Source organism: Prionailurus viverrinus, chromosome X (assembly GCF_022837055.1).
Source record: "Prionailurus viverrinus isolate Anna chromosome X, UM_Priviv_1.0, whole genome shotgun sequence".
NCBI lineage: Eukaryota > Metazoa > Chordata > Mammalia > Carnivora > Felidae > Prionailurus > Prionailurus viverrinus.
The window spans coordinates 11,917,394-11,937,872 of record NC_062579.1 but is presented as its reverse complement, the minus strand read 5'-3'; the positions used below and the strand labels follow the sequence as shown (position 1 = coordinate 11,937,872).

Here is a 20,479-nt window from a genome sequence, read left to right as displayed (position 1 = left end):
AGAAGTGGTCTCTTCAGCACCAAGCTAGGTACGGGGCACAAAGGGGTTACAGTGCCAGCTCTGTCTCGACGAGGGTTACAGGCTAGTGGGGGGTGAAGGAGCTGGTCTGGGGAATGGAGGCAGACATAGGAGCGGCACTGCAAAGGCCTAGTGCGTTAGAGAACCTGCAGGCACTGGGGTGGAGAGGGGCCGAGAGACGGCGACACCTCCACAGGGAGGCAGGAGCTGGCCCAAGGGTGGGGGGAGGCCAGAGCCAAGCTGTCTTTTGATCCAGACACTTTGCCTTCTGTTCTTTGCATCAAGTATTTCTCATTCCAGATCTTTGCAATCTTTCTTAACACTACTTACATTTCAAATAGCCTTAACATACAATCTGATTGTGAAAGTAATCCTGTACACTGTAAAACATCCAGGATTCTGTAGAAAGGAGAAAATACTTCTCCCTCCTCTTACTACCCAAAGATAACCAAACTTGCTACCAACGATAACTCTGACATTTTGCAGAATCTCCTTCCACACTGTCATGCTAGCAGCTCATTTCGGTTACTGACACGGTTAATTCTGTGTAGTTTACGAGTTTAAGGTTTTCTTAATGTTTACTATGGCAGCAAATTTTAACAATTCATTAATAACATCACTGATTAACCCACAGAGTATGACTCCCCTCGTGGTGTGACTTTCCCTTTTGGAGAAGGATAAGTGTTTCCTATTTTCTTCGATTGCTGTGTTTTCTGCAGGAAAAAAGCGGTCACTAACATTAACCCCAACCAGCGTTGTAATGGCTAAAAACCTGAAGGTCAGGGGTACCTGGCTGGCTTAGTCAGTAGAACATGTGACTCTTGATCTTGGGGTTGTGAGTTCCAGCCCCATGATGGGGTAGAGTTTACTTGAAAAAAAATAAAATAAATCGGAAGGTCAGCATGGAGTTTACAACGGAGAAAATTGCAGACTGACTTTTACAATGAATATGCAGCACTGTCCATCTGAAAAAAGAACCGTAGCTTATTTTGATGAGTCAGAAGCTCCCAGTGGATCCAGCTTATTGAGTCCCTGGTGGAGAATTAGTGATCTAATAGTACAGTACTATTTTTCCTCAATAAATAGTGCCACCTTCTGGTAACCGTCTTGCATAGGCACACAGTTTGTGAGCTCCTGGGGATAACAAGACAGGAGGAACCTGACTTAGCATCCTGCGATGCATTGCCTTGGCTATAGGGCAGTGCTTTAGATCATCGTACCCATCATATAGACGAGCGCGAGCATGAGCTGCGAGACTTCTTGCTGCCCAGAGTGGTGCTCACAGAAGGCAGTCCAGGCTCCGTGTGCCTGCCTCTGCCTCCTGCCATCAGTGTGCTTGTGCGAGGGGCGCTGGCCTGGAGCCAGGCCTGGATTTCAGTTCCGTTTCGGCTGCGTTTAGCCACCTGGCCCCCACGCAAAGGCCTTAGCTCCTCGGCCTCCCTGCCCCAGCGCTCCCACAGGACTGGCTTCGGGGATCGAATGAGTGGTGTTTTGTAAATCCTCAGCGCGCTTCCCGATGTACAGTGACGTGGGCCTCCTTATCCTCTGACATTCTGACTTTGGGTTTTTCTCTTTGCCAGGTAGATGAAGAGTATAAGAACCCCCACACGGTGGACAGAGTTCCTCTGGGGAAGCTGCCCCATCTGTGGGGTCAGTCCTTGTACATCCTCAGCTCACTGTTGGCAGAGGTAGGGGACTTGGGGACCTCACAGACTGGAAGCCATCGGATTTGAGGTACAGGGGACCCTAGAAGAGCGTAGGAGCTCTGCCCCACGTGGCCGTGAATGACTTTGGCAACTCAGAGTTTAAAGGCAGCTGGACTGGGTCGGCTCTGAGGCCTGCTGCCTGGGCTTGTGTGCCCATATTTACTAAATCAAGCCACTTCAGAGTTCACTGCGTGCCAGGCACCAACCCCCCTCACATTCCTGGCCTGTGGCTGGAACCTGGTTGAGTCGATGGTCAGCAGGAGACTAGAAGCTTCCCAGTCAGGATCCGCACATGTGTGAAAGATACAGGTTTGGAGAAGTCGGCCTCCGGCTCCCCTGGCACAGTCCTGGGCACAGGAAATGGCGCGGCTGCACAGTCTGTCCATGTCAAGGGGCAGGGAGGGGCTCATTTTCCTGTGGTGCGTTTTATGTCAGGTGTTCCCTCAGCCCCCAACACCCTTACTTAGAAGGTCTGCTGCCTCTGACTCCTTTCTTCTTGTTAAATGTTCTCTCGTCCCCAGGCTTAAGTTTTTAAAATGCAAATGCTTTTTTGTCTACTAAAAATGAATCCCCCTCCCCAACGGGGGTGATGGTGTAGATGGTGTGTGGGTGAGGTTATCAGATGGGTTCATCTGTCCTTGGGGGCTCCTGCCCAGCTGACTACTCTGGGCCCGCAGGGAGGGGTGTGGAGGAAAGAGTCCCGGGGGAAGAGCTAGGAGCTCCAGCCTGTGAGGCTGGCCCAGTCCTGTGTGTTCTGTCAGACTCTAGAAGTTGGGGGTAGGGAGCTTGAGTAGTGGCTCCAATACCACTGGGGTTCCTAGTGTGTAAAATATCAGAAGTAAAGATCTCACAGTAGCAGCGGCCCTTAGGAGCTGCCGGTGCTGAGGTGGGGCAGCTGTTTCATGGGTGTGACTGCCTCCTCCATTTCATGGTCAGACACATTTCATGTGTCTTGTCTGCCTCTTACTAGCTCTCTGGCCTCAGGAGCCTCGGTTTCCTCATCTGTAAAGTGAAGAGGTTGGGCTTGATCATTTTCTGCATTACTTTCCAGCTCTGATGTCTGTGTCAGTGAGATGGGGGAACAAACAGCTGTTTCTTCCTCTTCCATGTAAAGGCCTTCATTTAGGCCCAGCACTGGGTCGGATTCTTCCTCAGAACTCCTAGAACACCTTGATCCCCTTGCTGAGGGCTCCAGTCCTTTGCAGAAGATGTGAGGAGATCCATATGCAAACAGCGCTCTTTGCAAGCAGGGATGGGAGCTTTGTGTTTCAGGATAGTCACCCCGGGGCCAAGTCCCCTCTCTGCCACTTACCTTAAGTGCTTCGTTACTTCGGTTTCCCCACTTATAAAATGATAATCGTAGTGCCTCCCTGTTTGGAGGCCTGAGTGTGGCCAGGCACGTGGAGGGGCTCAGCACGGGACCCGGTGAGGAGTAAGGACTTGGGAAGTATTAGTCACTATTGCTCTTTTCGCTCACACGAGATGCTGGCATGTCTGACTAGCTTAGAGAGCTGGGTGCTGGAAACACAATATGTGTATCAGTGGCTATCCAAAAGGTGTACTGTGTTTCAGAGAAAATAAGCAATTGATTTAAACAACGTAAAGGAATAAAATACTGAATATTTTGAGCCCCAAAATATTTCATTCTCAAAGTTGGATTTAAGGTGAAATTTAATTGTATTTTATAGTGTTAATTCTCCTCTTTTCCTAGGGATTCCTTGCCACTGGGGAAATTGATCCCCTAAATAGAAGATTTTCCACTTCCGTCAAACCTGATGTCGTAGTGCAAGGTTTGTGAGCGTGTTTACTGTTCGTATTCAGCCGTCTAAAACCAATGCTCTTTTTAATGCAAAAGATTCCCTAGTTTCCCATCCCACTTTGTAAAAAGTATGTATGTGTGCTCTAGCGTTTATCACTTACTTCCTGGACATATCTTCTATAACTCACTAGTTCCCAAAGGCAACAGTATTCTTCCAACCACAAAGGTCCTTTCTACAAAGCAATTGTTTTCTTGAATCTAAATCTTGATCGCAGTTGGGGCACAAGTGATTCACCGCGCGTCATTTGTCATTACTGAAATTCTTTAAAAAGTAGAACATGACCCTGGTGAAAGTTCAGAACCTGAGTGAAGGTTTACTCGTTGCTTGCTTTGAGGTGTGACTTCTCTGCAGAGCTGCAGGCCCATGTTTTTCACCTGCCTCCCCTCCTGTCCAGCCAGCAACTCTTTCAGAGAGGTGGAAGGCCAGCCTGGGCCGCCGCAGTGCTGTCCCTGCCGAGCCATGTGATTTCACCACCCCGTGCCTCAGGGTCATCATAACTGGTGCCCCCTCACAGGGTGGTCCCGAGGTGCACTGCAGTTGTCACCAGGAAAACCCTCGGTGCGGGTCCTGGCTCACCGGTCCCCCTCCCTCCTGGGGAGGACTTGTGAGGAGCTTGCGGGCCTCTTACGTAGCCGAGCAACTTACGTGGCAGCTGATATCAACGCACGTGGTGTACAGGCCTTATTTCCTCTAAATTACACCCTACGTTTCTTAAGGACAAGGCCCGTACTGTTTTTGTAGCTTCTGTGTTGATTGGCACACAGTCAGTCAACAGGTTCAAATCAATTATTGAACAAATGAAGGGCAGCCCTCTCTGCGGCCATGGACTCATCTCCCCACCCCTGCCTGTGATGGGGCAAGAGGCCCTGCATCGCTCCCGTGCTCCGGGACCTCAGACACCCACCCAGCTGTCACAACATTGCGATCAGATAGAAATCGTGACGGTTGTGATTCTCATCCATGGCTTAACACGTGAGGCTCAGAGGTCAGCTCACGCAGGGACCCAGAGCTGACAGCTGGAGGCACGAACTCCACTCTCACGTCCAGGTGGACTGATTCACCTGACTCCACAGTCTGCACTTGACCACGACACACACTGCTACGCCAGCCCGTAAATCCACCGGGCTGCTTTTCCAGCTGCAGGCCGGGACCAGCTGATGGGTCTTCAGCAGCGACTTTTTTTTTTTTTTTTTTTTTAATGTAAGAGAACAGAACAGAATAGCAAATATCAGAAGGTCTGGGCTGGAGGAAGCAGAAGTACAGTTTCAGAAACTTATTCAATATATTCAATACAATATATGCTCCATGTGAGGAAACAGAAGGCCCCAGTCTAATGCAGATTCTACGCTCTTGTTCACAGTCACCGTTCTGGCAGAAAACAACCACATTAAGGACTTGTTGAGGAAACATGGGGTAAACGTCCAGAGTATTGCTGACATTCATCCAATCCGAGTCCAGCCAGGCCGGATTCTTAGTCACATATATGCCAAGCTTGGTAGGTTTGGGGAAATAGCAGGGTGGTTTTGGTGAGGGGGCATCTTGGTTCTAGGTTTCGGGTGTGGGGGAGACCGACAGGTGTGAATTGTGAAGAATCGGGCAAGCCACCAAAGCGTGTGGCTCCACCTCTTCAAAGTGGAGAAGGGTGGCAGACCAGCACATTCTCACTCATTCAGTAGATGTCACCAGAGCTTGGCCATGCCCTTCACCAGATCTGTTGTAAAATAGGGCACCACCTCTGAAAATTTGCAGTTGGATCAGTCTTGTGTCTTAATAGGTTTCTGATTTTTATCTGTATTCTTAGAAAATGCTCATTCACCCATTAAAATGGGGGGGGTTCTCTTTATCTAAAATCTTTGTTTAGTATTATGGCTCAATACTAAATAAATTAGAAGTAAACATTTCATAAAGTTCCGTCAATAGTTTAACTCCATATAGGTGTTGAATCAGGTGCCGTTTGTATACATGCATGAAAAGAAGGTGGCAGGGTTTGTTTATAATTCATCCTTGCCCCATTTTAAAGAAGGGTTGGATGGTATTAGAAACACCAAACCCCAAAGTGGGTTAGCATGAAAATAAGCCCAGTCTTAGCCAAAGTCGCTTGGATTAGATGTTGCTATATCGGTCCTAACTCTCATTTCTTTTTTATTTTTCAAATAGGACGGAATAAGAACATGAAATTGAGTGGGCGGCCATATCGGCACATTGGCGTGCTTGGAACATCTAAGCTATATGTGATTAGGAACCAGATCTTTACTTTTACACCCCAGGTGAGGAGAGCAGACCAGCAGCAAAGCAGCACTCATCCTTTGATTAGGTTCCCTTTTCTTCCTGGTGAGCTACTTAGAATGAGGCAGAAGGTGCATGCGTATGTTCAAATAGAAATTCATACTGTGACACCCAGTACCTAGTACGATTCTTTATTCCTAGTAGGTGCTCAGTGAGTGAGTGTGCCGTCGCTTTCGGTCATGAGTAGTAGTGAAATTCACTCCGCTTTCCAAATTCACTAGCGCCGTGTCACTTGACTTGCAGCCCTCGTGCCTGTGATTGCTGTAGTCCCTAACCCTTGTTTAGGTTGTCATCAGACCCTCTGTGCAACACACAGCCGGTCTGATTTTCAGGCCCCAACCCACCTGATGAGATCCTAAATATACTGATTATAGAGCCTTTTTCTCAGAGTCTTTGTTTACAAAGGAAGGTAGTCCGGCAGAACCCAAACCAAATGTTTTTCATCCATTTGGCCAGCTAGAAAAATCAGCTGTGGGCTCACTTTGTCACCGTGGGCACAGCACCCCACCACCTGGTCACACTGTCATCCGTGGGGTCACGGGTCAGTAGCCCCAAGTTGTTCTTTTTCACCCTAGCCCATGTTGTTCACTTCAGTCTTGTGAGTTATTTCCCTTTGTAACAAATTTCAGACCAGAGCTGAGTGTGGACTGGTCCAGAGGCTAGAATAGTTTGATTTTCAGCGACACCAGGCCGTAGTGCCTTTAGTTCACATTTACCGGGCCCTCTATCCGGTAAACACAGTCTCCACATCTCACCGGCTCTCAGTGCCCTCACTTCCCTGACTTGGAAATCCTCTCCGAGCCCAGCAGCCTTAGAATGCGTAGGAATTAAGGAGTTATTGATTTCCTTTCAGAGACCGTGGTGTTGGGCTGCGTGCTTAAATCCTCATCCATGGAGCTATAAATGGATCTAGCCATGCACCTTTCCCTTCCAGGCTAATGTAGCTATGGCTCCCGGGCAGGCGACAGATCAATTTTTGTCTGATTGCAGGGAGAGCCCTGTGATGGGGGAGGATTACAGCCAGGATTGAGCTCCTTCTCTGGAAACAAAATGCAAGGATTAGTGCTGCCATGAATGACAGCTGGGGTTGTGTCGAGGGAATGAAGGACAGCTTTTTACTTGGCCTGATCTGACTTGCAGTTTACCGACCAGCATCATTTCTACCTGGCCCTGGACAATGAGATGATCGTGGAGATGCTGAGGATCGAACTGGCCTACCTGTGCACCTGCTGGCGGATGACGGGCAGACCCACGCTCACCTTCCCCATCACCCACACCATGCTCAGTAACTTCATGAACTTGATCTGATTCGTGTCCCCCCTGTTGGTTTGGGCCCTTTTCAGAATGTTTGAAATGAGTCCCACAGACAGAGCTAAGTACTGAAGGGGGTTCTCAGCAGTTTGCTTTCTGAGGTCAGGAATCTTCTATGCCATAAGTATTTTAATTAGATCGTGTTGATGAAAACATTTCAGCGCATGCCCGGAAAACCAAAAAGTATTCCCAGATTAAATAAACTAATTTGTCTTTTTTTTTTTCCCCTTAGCAAATGATGGTTCAGACATTCATTCTGCAGTTCTTTCTACAATTAGAAAACTAGAGGATGGATATTTTGGAGGAGCCAGGTAATTTGTGATTTTCAAACTTATTTTTTATTTCTTGTTTTAGGTATCCGTGACCTTTCTTAAAAAGTCTTCTGCCCTTCTCCGCTTTTCATATGAATCACTGAACGTAGAAGCATGGAGTTTAGAGTAAAAAAGAAGTTGAAACTTACCCGTTCACCCACGTGAAACTGGAATCCTCGCTAAAGCTGCTTTTGGGGGTGTTTGTGATGCTTTTACCGGTGCCAGGTGGCTTGAGGCATAGGGAGGTGAACATGTCAGGTCTCTCTAAAGTGGCGTTCTCGGAACGCATGTATGGAATGCTGTGTCTGTCTCTAGTAAAGGGCCCGGAGGAAAACACCCAGTGCCTGGGATCTAACAGGTGCTCAGTGAATACTCCTTGAATTGACTTGAGTGTGTTATGACCTTAAGACTAATTCATAGAACTTTACAGATTCCCTGAGGGGCCCTCAGAGCAGAGCCCTTGAATGGGCCTTGCCTAGACCATTGTCCTCTCATCCTCAGTAGAGTGATACCTATTCCAGTTGACGGGCCCACAGTACCACAGATGCTCCCAGGTGGGATGGTTAAGCACCTTGAGGGATAGAGGGGCCTCACCTCCTGGGAAAACCCATTCCATTTTTGTACCCTCTGACTGTCACAAGGCAGAAGTTTTCTCTATAGCTTCTATGCCCTAATCTCCAAATCCTTTGGAATATGCCAGAAGGGTTCCAGAAGAACCTCACTGTACAGCTAGCCCTGAGTGAGGTGTGACCCTTCCTGGGCTCTGGAGTCTTCTGTTGGTTCCCTGATAGAATGTCAGTCGCCAAGTGTTTGGGCCTTGAAGTTGGCCCTTCTCCCATCTCCCCACACTAGGGACTCTGCTGCCACTGCAGTGGTTTTTAAAACTGTGGTAAAATGCACGTAACCTATAATTTACCATCTTAGCCATTTTAAAGTATATGGTTCAGTAACATTGTGTTCACATTGTTGTGCAACCAATCTCTAGGACTCTCTTCATCTTGCAAAACTCCAACTCTCTACCCGTTAAACACCAGCTCCCCATTTCTCCCTGACACCCACCCTTCTATTTTGTGTCTCTAGATATCTCATCTAAGTGGACTCGTCCAGTATGTTTTTCTGTAACTGGCATATTTCACTTAGCCTCACGCCCGTAGTTGAGTCACTCTATTTCGAAGTGCTGGGGTTCACACCTGCTCACAGAGCTTGCTGCGCCTTTGCCATATACTTGAATGTCCCCACTCCGATCTTCTCCTGGAGTGTCAGTGAGACCGTCCCCAGCATTATGCCATCTACGTTTGCAGCACGAGCACCATAACTGCAGTAGGCATGCACTTTGGAACGTTCCACCTGCGGTTTGGAGAAGTTACCGCCTGGTGCACGGCGTTATAGCCAAGAGAAAATACCATACGTTCCTAATTAACTTTTGCAAAATAAACTCTTTAATTGAAATCTAATCATTGTCAAAAAGGATACTGTCTCCAGTTAATTGCTCACTTTTATGCCTTCTTTGTTGCTTTGGATGCATTGTCTGACTTAGTCTTCACTTTGCGTCGTCGTGGGCTGTATTCCTGTTTGACAGACCAGGAGCTGTAGGCTCAGAGGGCGAGGGGCTCGAGATGAATAGGTGCAGAAGCTCTATATGAACCCAGAAGCCAGGCCTCAGCCTCCATGCTGAGCTGGATGAGGGCTCCCACGGATCTGGAGGGCCTCCTGTTGATAGAGCATGGCAAACGATTCGGAGGACTGTGGAAAGAAACGGGAGTGCCTAGGCTCCAACAGGCTACCTTTCCTAAAGGAAATAATTAACACTGAGTCTCATTTTGGCTTTTCCTTTAGGTTTGAGGGTCTTTAAAAACCCTAGATGCCAGAGTTTCCCTCTAGACCCTCCTGGGGTAGCTGGTTATCAGAAGCCTTTTTAAATTCCTGCCATTCTACCTTTGACCTGACTCCTTTCAACTTCCAACGAGAGAAACTTTCCACGCTCCCCCTCACCTCCTCCTGGCCCCAGTCTCAAGGCAAAGGAATCATTAGAACTGGCCCCAAGACCCTGGTGGGAAAAAGATGTTACTTTTTTAAAGGGAAGACTTTTCTTCCCTTCCCTCAGGCCATGTTTCTGGCTGTCGTCCGTTTGCCCATTGAAGCTCCAGCACCCCCGAACTCACTTGCTTCGCAAACTTCCTTCCGTGTGTTCCTTAAGTGTTTCTCTCGGTCCTTCCAGCTGCTAATCTGATGCTGATCTGATGTCCCAATCTGATGCTGGTAGCTCCCGGGATCCTATTGTCTTCTGCCTCTGGAGCTAACATTTTAAGAAGCACACAGTGGTGGGTTTCTGCAGGGGGTGGTCCCTCCCTTGTGCTCCCTGAACCCGGGACCCCACACTGCCAGACCCAGCTTCCAGTTTTCAGTGGAACTTTTCCCAGCCTGAAACTGTAGTAAGGCCACGCTGGGCATCTGCTCTGGTCTGGGGATGGTCCCCCATGGCATTCCTTCTAGAAAGAACTTTGCCTCTGAGACTGCCTCTCCTATCACATACCTGTGCCTGCGTGAGCATATTGCATGGTAGGTTTTCTTCTGGTCCAGTTGTTTTAGGGCAGAAAAAACCCCCAAGGCTTGTTTGGTTCTGGTTAAAAGTGGTTTGCTCAGTCTGTTTTGTAAAACTTTGGTCGGTTCAGTAAGATAGACTTCTGTTTGTGTTGGGTTTGGGAGTAAGAAATCAGCATGATTCATTTTGGCTTTTAATATGCTACGTGCTCCCACTTTATACTTGGTATTGAATTTTCATTTTAATTTCTTGGCTGACTACTTATGTGGGGCAATCTGCAGAGTGATGTATTTATCGATTCTGGCAGAAGCACCATCTGGTTGTTGAAACGTTTCTCCGTGATTCATAGTGGAAGTCTGTCCACATACACCTGTATGTCTAACATAGTCTCTCCTTGGCTGGCAGAGTAAAATTAGGGAGCCTTTCGGAATTTCTTACCACGTCTTTCTACACATATCTGACCTTCCTGGATCCAGACTGTGATGAGAAGTTGTTTAATGATGACAGCGAAGGGAGCTTCAGTCCTGATTCCGACTTGGGAGGATATTTGGAAGATACCTATAATCAAGGTATGGCTTGAAATGCCCTTGCAGGTGGTTCGTTGAATATTTAAACCGTGGCATTGTGAGAAAATTGCCCTGAGACTCAAGCACAGAAAATGATTGGTCGTTAACATAACAAAAAAGAGGCTTTAGAAACTCGCGTGTATTAAAATGAGTAAAATGCGGGTTTAAAAACCTAACCTGCAGAAGTGGGGCTTTTTTTTTAACCTAGAGGGACAAAGAGTCTCAGGAATGAGGATTTTTCACAAAATACGTTCTAAAGACAGAAACCCCCTGCTTGAATTTTCAAAGGAATGGTAGAGTGACCTAGGTTTGTAGGTTTGGTTGGGTTTGAGTGATGAAATCCTATGTACGTAACATTTTTCAAATTAAACAAGGTTTTGGGTTGAAATGACCTGTGGTTATGGGGGCTGGGCACTCCCTAATGCTTAGCTCACTCATGGCAAAACAAAAAGTTCAGATGTTTAGCCGCTGGCCCTCAGGTTTTGTTACATATTCAGTTCATCTTGGTATGATGCGTATCTGTCTTGACCTGCATTTTCTTCTCCTAGGATGAGGTGTTTCCAGACGATAACTTTATCAACACATACAATTATCCTTGTAAATTTCGTTACCCTCTGGGAGTGGGGGTGCAAGTATCTATAGCCGAATGTTGTCTCCCACTAAATCTACTCAGCGCTGCATGTTATATCACTGTTACACATTTAGAATATTTCTGCAGCTTCTTTTCACTGGCTCTTTCTCTTGCCTGTCCAGTTACAGAAAGCGAGGATGAACTTGACCAGTATATCAACCACCTCCTCCAAAGCACCTCCTCCAAGTGCTATCTGCCCCCTCTTTCTAAGAAGACAGAAGACAGCCATGTTTTCAGTGCCATCCACTCCACTCGGGATATACTTTCCGTGATGGCAAAAGCAAAGGGTTTGGAAATTCCATGTGCGTTATTAAAACTCTTTTCTGCCTGTTGAAATAACTTCTCAAAGTAATACATGAGCATAATTTAGAAGTCAGAGAATTCTAAAAAACCACAAAATGCAGAGATTTCCTGCCTCCTCCTTGTTGACCCAGTCCTTCTGCTTAGAGGCGACCACTTTCCACTGTTAGCTGTTTCTTCTGGCATTTACATGTCTCTTTTTCTAAAACAATGTGTGTATCGTGCAATCTTTTGATGTGTCGACTTTTATTCAGTATGTGTTGGCTTCCTCTTCTGTGGATGAGGATGTAGCTGTCTTAAATCACCACTCTTACGCTTCGCTTCCCATAACCTAGTGATGGCAGTTGTATTCAAGTTTAATCAGTATTCGCTCTTCATATTACCGTATGTATGCAAGTATTCTCAACTGAGCTGTATAGTATATTGTGACCATATTACAGTTTTTATTTTTTCTAAAGTTCGTACCACTAACTTTAGAAGTCACGAATACTATTAACTTTATTCAAAGTTGCTCTCTTTCATTTGCTTTGCCCCCAGTGGCCCACAATACAAATTTTCACAAGGCCAGTCATATCCATGAGTCTCTGAGTTGGACTACTTTTCGTAGAGCCCACAAGTCTCCTCCGTCTGCTTGGTTGTGCTCTAGGCCTTTTGCACACCTGGCATCCTAGGACTTCTCTTTACTATAATCTTTGGAATCTCCTTTGCTTATCTCTTCAGTTGGCCTCCCTGTTTCCTGAGTTTGACATGTTCTTCTTGATTTCTTCCTTTGGTGGAACACATTCTAGAATAGCTTCGCCAAGTTTTAAAACGGTACAGGGGGCAGGCACGGTGGTGGCAGCCCTCAGCCTGCTGGTTTCGGAAGCTCCCTGCCCCGTTTGCCTGGGTGCCCTCCATGTCTGGGATGTCGATTTTATCCTGGGATCTTCCTTCGCCAGCATCCCGGAGAGTCCCTTGAGACTTCCTTGTCTCCTGGGTTGGCTCTCCTGCTTTCTATATCTCTACTTTTCCTTTTTCTTAGCTTACTCTCTTACTCTGGTGGAAGATATCTAGTAGTTTCCCGAGAAACGGTGCTCGGTTGAGAGAACTGTCAAGGCTTGGCAAGTCTGAAAATACCTACAGATATTCTGTATATCCATTTGAGAGTTCGGTTATAGAATTCTAGGTTGAAAATACATTTTTCATCAGAATTTTGAAATCATCGCTTCACTGTCTTTTTGCTTTCAGGCTTGCTTTTGAGAAATCTAATCCTGTTCTGGTGTTTGATCCTTCAAATATGAATTGTTTTTCTCTTGGAAATTTTTTTTAGGATCTTCTCTGTTCCCAGGTTGTGAAATTTCAGGGATGTGCCTCGATCTGGGTATATTTTCATCCCCTGTGTTGGAGGCTCAGTGGGCCCTTTCAACCCTGGGAATTTTTTTTTTTCAGTCCTGTAAAGTTTTTCTGAAAAATGTCCTGACTCGCTTCCTTCCTTACATTTTCTCTGTTCTCTCTAGCACCTGTGAATCCACTGTTGCCCTCTCAGAGAAGTCTTTAGCGTTTCTCTTCTGTCTTCCGGTTCTCTGGCTTGTGCTCTCTTCTGAGGGCAGTTGCTTCAACTTTATGTTCCACCCCCTCGATTGAGTTTTTTCACTTTTGCTATCAGGTTTTAAATCTCTCTTCTCTGATTTGCACCCATTCTTGCTTCGTGCATGCAATTTAATTTCTTATTACTCTAAGAATATTAACAGCAGGACTTTTTGGTTTTGTTTTCACGTTTTCTTCTCCCCAAACGTTTTTCAGGTCCCCCAAGTCAATTTTTCCTGTTTTGGCTTCTGTCTTCCACACTAGAGTCTTTCCTCCAGTGTTGGGTGTTTCTTGGTTACCTGCTCGTGCTTGACAGTCTCTAAGCGTGTAGGTGGAGCCTGTGGGATTAACGGGTGCGGGCTGGGGAGATCTCCCAGAGACACCCTACCATCTCTTTTTCAGTCTCCTTTTTGACACGTTAGGGTCCGGTTGCTGGGAGCTATATAGTCACTTATTCCACCTCAGGACTGTGCACGTCCTTTAGGTGTGCCACATACCCCACCTGCAGCTTTTACCCTCTTCACAGAGACCCTCTAGTCTTCTGTCGGGGTGAGCACGGCAGTTGCCCAGCTGTCTGGATTTGAGGAAGGGATCTAAGGAGCTCCCTGCTTCTTACACCGCTTCTCCGCAGTCTTCCTTATGTTTGGACACCCTTTCTGGAGCCCAGTTTCAGAGGTCTTTAGTGCAGCAGGAGAGACTTCTGAGGATTCTCTGATACAAATCTGACCGTTGGTTTTTCCCACTGCAGGCTTGGGCTCTGGTTGTCCTTTGCTTTCTGTCTGCTAAGTCAGTTATCTTTCATCCGTCAGCTTCCCCACTTCCAAAATGCCATTACTACTGTCTTGTCACCCCTGCTTTCCCCTATTCTTGAGGATTTGTCTTTAAAAAAAAAATCATTTTCTACAGTGTTAGTGGTCGGTTGAGAGGAAGTAAAATGTGTGTTTAATTTACTAGCGTAAACTGGAGGTGTGTAAGTTGCCTTATAAATATGCCCCCTCTCTCTGTTGAAAACTTCCTCTTTTCCCAAGATGATATGACCTAGCCTGGAAGACGCAGATGGTTTGGTGAATAAATAACTGGTAATGATAGCATCCAAAGGTGGTTAAACACCAGCAGTGGTAACACCTGGCGTTGGCGAAGTGAAATGCACACTGGACTTCTGGAAGCCGACACCTTAATGAGGAGAAGGCCAGTGACCCCGAACACATGCTCTTCCTTCTGTCGTTCCCATCTTCCTCATCCGAAGGACAAAGGTCGGCCTCCATCAGTTCTAAGGCCCCTTCCAGTCCTCAGATGCTATGTCGTTTCCCTCAGTTCCAGGAGGGAGAAGCGAGATCGGTGTCCTGCTCACCTCTCGTTCCCAGGTCTAGCACATGATGTGGCTACCTGGTAAATTCTTGCTGAAATTAATTTAAATAAGTAATCGTTCCTTTAGTCGGTTTGTATTGGGTAAGGAGTAGTCGCCGTAACGCTCAAAAGAAGTATCTTATCCTTCCTCCTCCTCAGAAGGGCTTTCTTTATTCTTTTGTTTTCCAGTTGTTCCCATGACTTTGCCAACTAAAGTTCTAAGTACCCACCGTAAATCACTAAATCTTGTTGATTCTCCTCAGCCACTCCTAAACAAGGTAAAGTATTTAGAATCACTTTTGTCTTGTTTTGTTTTAGTGTAATGTTTTTCGATGTTGGTGTTACTCCCAAGAACTCTTTTACGGGGTTGAACTCAAAAGTGAACATTTTTTGATGTCCGGGACCTTTGGGATTAAAAGTTCTGGGTTTCAGTGAGAACCCGCTCTTGGTTGTCTGCGATCTGCCTCTTGTTAGTATCCACAATGCATTTGATGCAAACCTTGATACTTTGCATGTAGGAAAAGGCTACTGCCTTTCTGCCCAGCATCAGAATCTGTCTCACTAGAGGAAGTAAGTAAAAAGATCCCTGAGGAGAATAAAATGTCAGGGTGTTCCCACTGATTCCTATAATTCGTTTTATCTAGGAGTTTGTCTATGATTTTATCCTACGTGAATAGAAAGATTCAGTGTCTACTGAAGAATATTTTAACCTGACTTCAATTGGAGGTTGTCTAAAACTTACATATTTTTTGTGTTTTGCTTTCAAAAAGATCTTTATTGCAGTACAGCATACAGAGAAAGGCGTAAAGGCTAGAACCGGGGGACCGGTGGAAACAGCTGCCCCCTGTGCCCTCCCAATTGCTTCCTCCCTCCACTCCGCTGGTAACTGCCGGCCTGAGTTCAAACACCAGGGCTTCGTTTTAACCCGTTTTTGAACGTTGCATAAATACACATATCTTCATCTGTTCCGTCTGGGCTCTTCAGACATTGACTAACCCAATGATTCGCTGATCAGAAATAGTAAAGCATATAAATAAAAAGCTACGGAAGAGTCAATGAAACCTGGAGCACAGCAGTGACAGTTTCAAGACCCGGTTGGTGTGTCACTTCCTGGTCTTCTGAAAGTTCACATGCTCAGCCCCTCTCCCTCGCTGTTTGGCTTTTGTATGGCCAGGCCCCCGAAGACGACTTCCAGTGGCCCAGAGATGACCATGGTGATGTGGACTGTGACAAGCTGGTTGAGCAGCTGAAAGATTGTTCAAACCTACAGGACCAAGCAGACATTCTGTACATTCTGTATGTAATAAAGTAAGTTTATGGTCTTCACCAGCTCGAGCCTTCTCCACGCTCCCGGACTCTTTGTTGTCGTTTTCCTGGTCTTCCAGCAGAGCAGGTCATGATTATATTCACCCACAAAACCCAGGATCACCATGAGCCGACTTCTGTCTCCTCCTCTACCCACCAGCTCTGGCCTCTCAGGACGAGAAGGCTTGAGTGAGGCCAGGATCTCCCTGTTTACGTTAGGCTTCTGTTTCAAATAGAAGGGGTGCTTTGGTAGGATGGAGCCCTCTTGGTGAGACTCAGAGGCACGGGGAGGCCCCCAAAGTTTGGCAGAATGTACAGTGATTCATTTTCCTCCCTGCCAAGTGAATCCAGCCTTTAAGCATTCCAGGTCATACTTCTGGGATTTTCTCTCTCTCTTGACAGGGGCCCCAGCTGGGACACAAATCTCTCCGGACAGCACGGGGTCACCGTTCACAACCTCCTCAGCGAGCTCTATGGGAAAGCTGGCTTGAACCAGGAGTGGGGTTTGATTCGCTACATCTCTGGCCTGCTCCGGAAGAAAGTGGAGGTCCTGGCAGAGGTCAGAGCAAGTGCACTGGGGCAGTCCGTTTGTTCTTTGTAGACCCATGCCCTCTTTGTGTTAGGAAAGCTGGAGGCAAGCACCTCTTATTTGTAAAGGAAACCAGTTATCTCATACGTGGATGGCACAGGCCCTCCTCTCCTGACCTCCCACTGCTCTTGGAAGACAAGCAGAGGAAATGAGATTCAAGTTGATTAGTGTTGTTCCTTTGTAGCTGCAGAAAGAGGTTTACCAAGAAATCAAATGAAAATGCTCTGTGGCCTGGCACCCTTAAACAGAGCGTTCTTATTTCTGCACATCTGCAGTATAATCATCATTACCGTTTTAGCCCCGAGGCCCTGCAAAATCCAGAACTGCTTTCTAAGACCTTAGAGTTCAGTGTTATGGTAAGATGATGGTATTTGTTTTATGTGAGTAATGGAGAAACTGGCAAGCTAAGACTGTAATATGCTCATTAACCCTTAACGTTGGTATCTTAGGACTCGTGACAGCTCATCTCCCTTGTAGGATATCCGGGGATCCAATGTGTTTGCTACAGTGGATGGGCATTAAATACCCCAATGGGCCCTGCAGAGCCCGGCCCAGGCCACAAAGATCACAGGGACCCAGCCCTGCCTAGGTTGTTCAGTATGGGGTCTGTATATGAATTTTTGAATAAAGGACACCATGGGTCATAAAGTTTGTAAAGGTAAATTTCTGATTCTGTTGGGAGTGACCCTTCCCTGCTGGCCTTGCTAATCTCCACCCCACCCCACCCCCGCTCTCCCCCTCCCCTCCTGCTGTCGCCGTGGCCCTCACCCTTTTCTCTAAATGAGTAGGCCTGCACGGACCTGCTGTCGCACCAGAAGCAGCTCACAGTGGGCCTGCCACCAGAGCCCCGGGAGAAGACCATCTCTGCGTAAGTCTTCAGCCTGGGGGGGGGGGGGGGCTGAGGTTTGTGGGGGACTGTGCGGAAAGCATCAGTGCCAGCCACCATGTGGGAAGAGGGTCTTTTTAAAAACACTGTCACTCAGGAGCTTCCAGCAGGAAAATAAGGCTCTTCCATGGAGGGCGAGGAGGCACCGCTCCTGGGCACCTTTCATGATGTTCACGTCCTGATGCTTCTTCCTAGGCCCCTGCCCCCCGAGGAGCTCACAAAGCTCATCTACGAAGCCAGCGGGCAGGACATCAGCATCGCCGTCCTCACACAGGTCAGCGAGCCGGGGAGGGGCAGGGCCACAGCCGCCTTCCAGGCGCAGGGGCCTCTTCTCCAGCAGCCAGTCTCTGAAACACTGTCTCCACGTGTGTCTGCGTCAGGAGATTGTGGTTTACCTGGCCATGTACGTCAGGGCGCAGCCCAGCCTCTTCGTGGAGATGCTCAGACTGCGGATTGGACTGATCATTCAGGTGATGGCCACGGAGCTGGCACGGAGCCTGAACTGCTCAGGTACAATGTACGCAGGTGGACTCGGGGGGCGGGGGGGGGGGGGGGGTGGGGTTCCTGCACCTCCCTCCCCGCCCCTAGGGGGAGCCTGCCCAAGTATCCTGGAACCGGGGCTTCCAGGCCTTTGTGTGTGCTCACGCTTTACCAGGTTCTCTCATTTAGATGTAACTTCCACCAGGCCAGCCAGCGCACCTTGTTGAATTTCATATGTCAGGGAGAAGGAGGTACTAGAATCTTGTGCCCTGCTCCGGCCAGCTAAGTCCCTTACTGTGTCTCCTTGTGGTGGGATGTCATCCCGCATCTCATAATGCCTCTGTTGGGAGAAATCCTACCAATTTAAAAGTGTAAATCGACTACGAGATGCATTCCAACATTGGGAACCATCACAGGGTGAAAAAGGATGTGTCTGAGTGTTAAGTAAAGACACAATTGAAACCGCAGCGTTTAGCATCACCGAGGAGTGGCACGCTTCGGCCCTGAAACAGTGGTGAGGTCACCCCGAGCAGGGAGGCCTGCTACAGCATCCTTTGCTACCCCCTCTTCAAGGCCCACCCGACTCTGCGCCACCAGCCCGATGTCAGAGACGCTTATGTTTGTTTGTAGGAGAAGAAGCTTCTGAAAGTTTGATGAACCTCAGCCCTTTTGACATGAAAAACCTTCTGCACCATATTCTGAGTGGAAAAGAATTTGGCGTTGAAAGAAGCGGTAAGTGAATGCTCAGTTCACCTCCGGGGACAGCGGCACAGGGGGCCAACTGGTGTGCCCAGGGTTGCCTACAACCGCCACTGTGGACGGCATAGACGAGGGTAGGCTTCCTGCTTTAGGGAGATGGACGGTCCCTGGGTTCAAGATTGGGGCTCCTAGGCCTTTGTGACCCCTCGTAGGCTTGCTGAGAGCGTTGCCATCGCACGTGGGTGTGGTGTGCACCCCTCTGCGCTCTGGCCTGCGCCCTCCCTCCTTCCACTGGCCCCTGTGCACGGGTGTGAGGAGGGATGAGGTGAGCAGGGTGTAGGGGTGGAAGGGCTGTCTTTTCACAGCTCCTGCGTGCCCCACCTTTGGCTTGGGTAGAAGCACTCTCGGCCACACTCCCGTTACCCTTCAGGGGCGCGGGGTCCTCCACATGCTGTCAGCACCTTCGTGCTGAGAGACTGAGCTTCACTCCATCTTGTTCACTGAGTTTTGATCTGTACCAGAACCTTCTTTGCTGTGCTAGGAAGTAGAATCGCCCAAGTCCTGGTGGAATTTTGTTCTCAAATGCTCCCTAATTATAATTGAAGCAATTATCATCTCTCCTCCTAATAAAGCAAAATGATTTGCAGACACATTGGCAGATTTATTTCATCACGCCAAAGAAACGCCGTGCAGGCTGTCATTCTTTTTATTTAATGAGAAGGACATTGGGTACTTCGTATTTTTTCCCCAGAGCGCACACCAGCCAGCAAACAAAGGCGGCGGCATCATGCAATCAGACGTGTTTTGGTCGCTTTTCTCCTTTCCTGAAGGAGGAGCGCTCGAGATCCTTTTCCAAAAGTAATTTCCAGTTCTTTCAAATGCACAGTCCTTGAAACGTAAATATGTGAGATAAATATTTTATGTGTTCTGTTCATCAAAATCATATACATGGTTTGATGCAGATAATTACTGAAAATTTGTTATTATAAAGCTGTAGATGCTTACAAAATTGAGAAGAGACTAGTGTCACTAGAAAGCTATAAATATGTCTGGTTGCAAGCAAGGCCAGAAGAGGTCCGTCTTACACATAACATCATTTTATTGTCTTCTGTCCTTGTTCAGTTTTTATAAGTTAGGAAACTCAAATAGTCTTAGAATTTTTTTTAAATTCTGAGATGTCAGAGATCTTTCCAGCCACTGCCCACCCTACATTGGCCCTACTGTAGCTCCTCAGACCCCTTTCGCTTCTGGTTTCCACTTTCCTGGTGTCCTTCCTCGCTCTCCAGCTAATCTTTGGGATTCTTCTGCGACTCCCTTCCTCCCTGCTGTCCTTTAAATGTTGGTGTCCCCTGGCTCCTTATTTGTCGCCAGTCTCCTAGGCGGTGCCCTCTACTCCCATAGCTTCATTGAGGGCTGGGTGGGAAGGCTGGGCACCCAGGGGAGCTGCTCTAGGAAGTGGCCTTTGAGCTGGGTTTGCAGAAGGAGAAGGTGCGCCTGGCAGAGGGGAGCAGGTGGGATGGGAGGCAGCAGCACATACAAATGCCCGGCACCATGTACCTGGCTAGGAGTGTGGAGCTGCGAGGGGTAGGTGGGACTCAGGTCGGGCAGGCTTTATCCTGAAGACAGAGCTAGGCCTAGAAGGATTCCAGGCGTGCAGTGATGTGATCACACTTGCCTTTTCGAACGATAGCTGGGACCGAAGCACAGAGAACCGGTTAGCGGGGAGGGGCAGGACGCAGACAGACCTGAGTCCGGAGGCCGCTAGAGCGGGTTGGAAGTGAGGGGATGGCGGGAGCGCGTGGGTTCTTCTCCACTCGGGGCCCTGGGGCCGCTTGTTCTCCTGGGACTTCCCTCTCCAGTCCCAAGGTCCCTTATTTGAGTGGTCTCCATTTTTTACAAGGAAGGTGTGCTTTTGGAGAGTAAATTATTTTTTAAAAACAATTCGTTAAAGGGTTTTATGGCCGCTCTGGTTTTTTTGCGTGCTGCTCAAGCGATGGTCACTCTCACCCATTCGCTGGACGCCTGCGGAGCCCGCGCTGTGTGGCAGGTGCTGTTCCAAGTGCTAGAGACAGAGCACTGGTCAGGGCCGACGAGGCTCTCTTCTAATGGAGTTTGT

At 47.9% G+C, this 20,479-nt stretch overlaps 1 protein-coding gene across 8 annotated transcripts in view; it reads left to right on the top strand.

Annotated features, from left to right (window-relative positions):
• Positions 1–20,479, top strand: part of PHKA2 (phosphorylase kinase regulatory subunit alpha 2) — a 72,441-nt gene that overhangs the window by 42,751 nt on the left and 9,211 nt on the right. For all 8 annotated transcript variants that reach the window (XM_047843570.1, XM_047843571.1, XM_047843572.1 and 5 more), the window contains 15 exons: positions 1,599–1,706; positions 3,436–3,514; positions 4,905–5,039; positions 5,702–5,811; positions 6,971–7,115; positions 7,374–7,452; positions 10,400–10,563; positions 11,314–11,493; positions 14,594–14,682; positions 15,579–15,712; positions 16,112–16,268; positions 17,087–17,166; positions 17,380–17,458; positions 17,565–17,694; positions 18,295–18,396. In XM_047843570.1, coding sequence (XP_047699526.1) covers positions 1,599–1,706; positions 3,436–3,514; positions 4,905–5,039; positions 5,702–5,811; positions 6,971–7,115; positions 7,374–7,452; positions 10,400–10,563; positions 11,314–11,493; positions 14,594–14,682; positions 15,579–15,712; positions 16,112–16,268; positions 17,087–17,166; positions 17,380–17,458; positions 17,565–17,694; positions 18,295–18,396 — 1,771 coding nt within the window. The remainder of the gene's footprint in view (positions 1–1,598; positions 1,707–3,435; positions 3,515–4,904; positions 5,040–5,701; positions 5,812–6,970; positions 7,116–7,373; positions 7,453–10,399; positions 10,564–11,313; positions 11,494–14,593; positions 14,683–15,578; positions 15,713–16,111; positions 16,269–17,086; positions 17,167–17,379; positions 17,459–17,564; positions 17,695–18,294; positions 18,397–20,479) is intronic.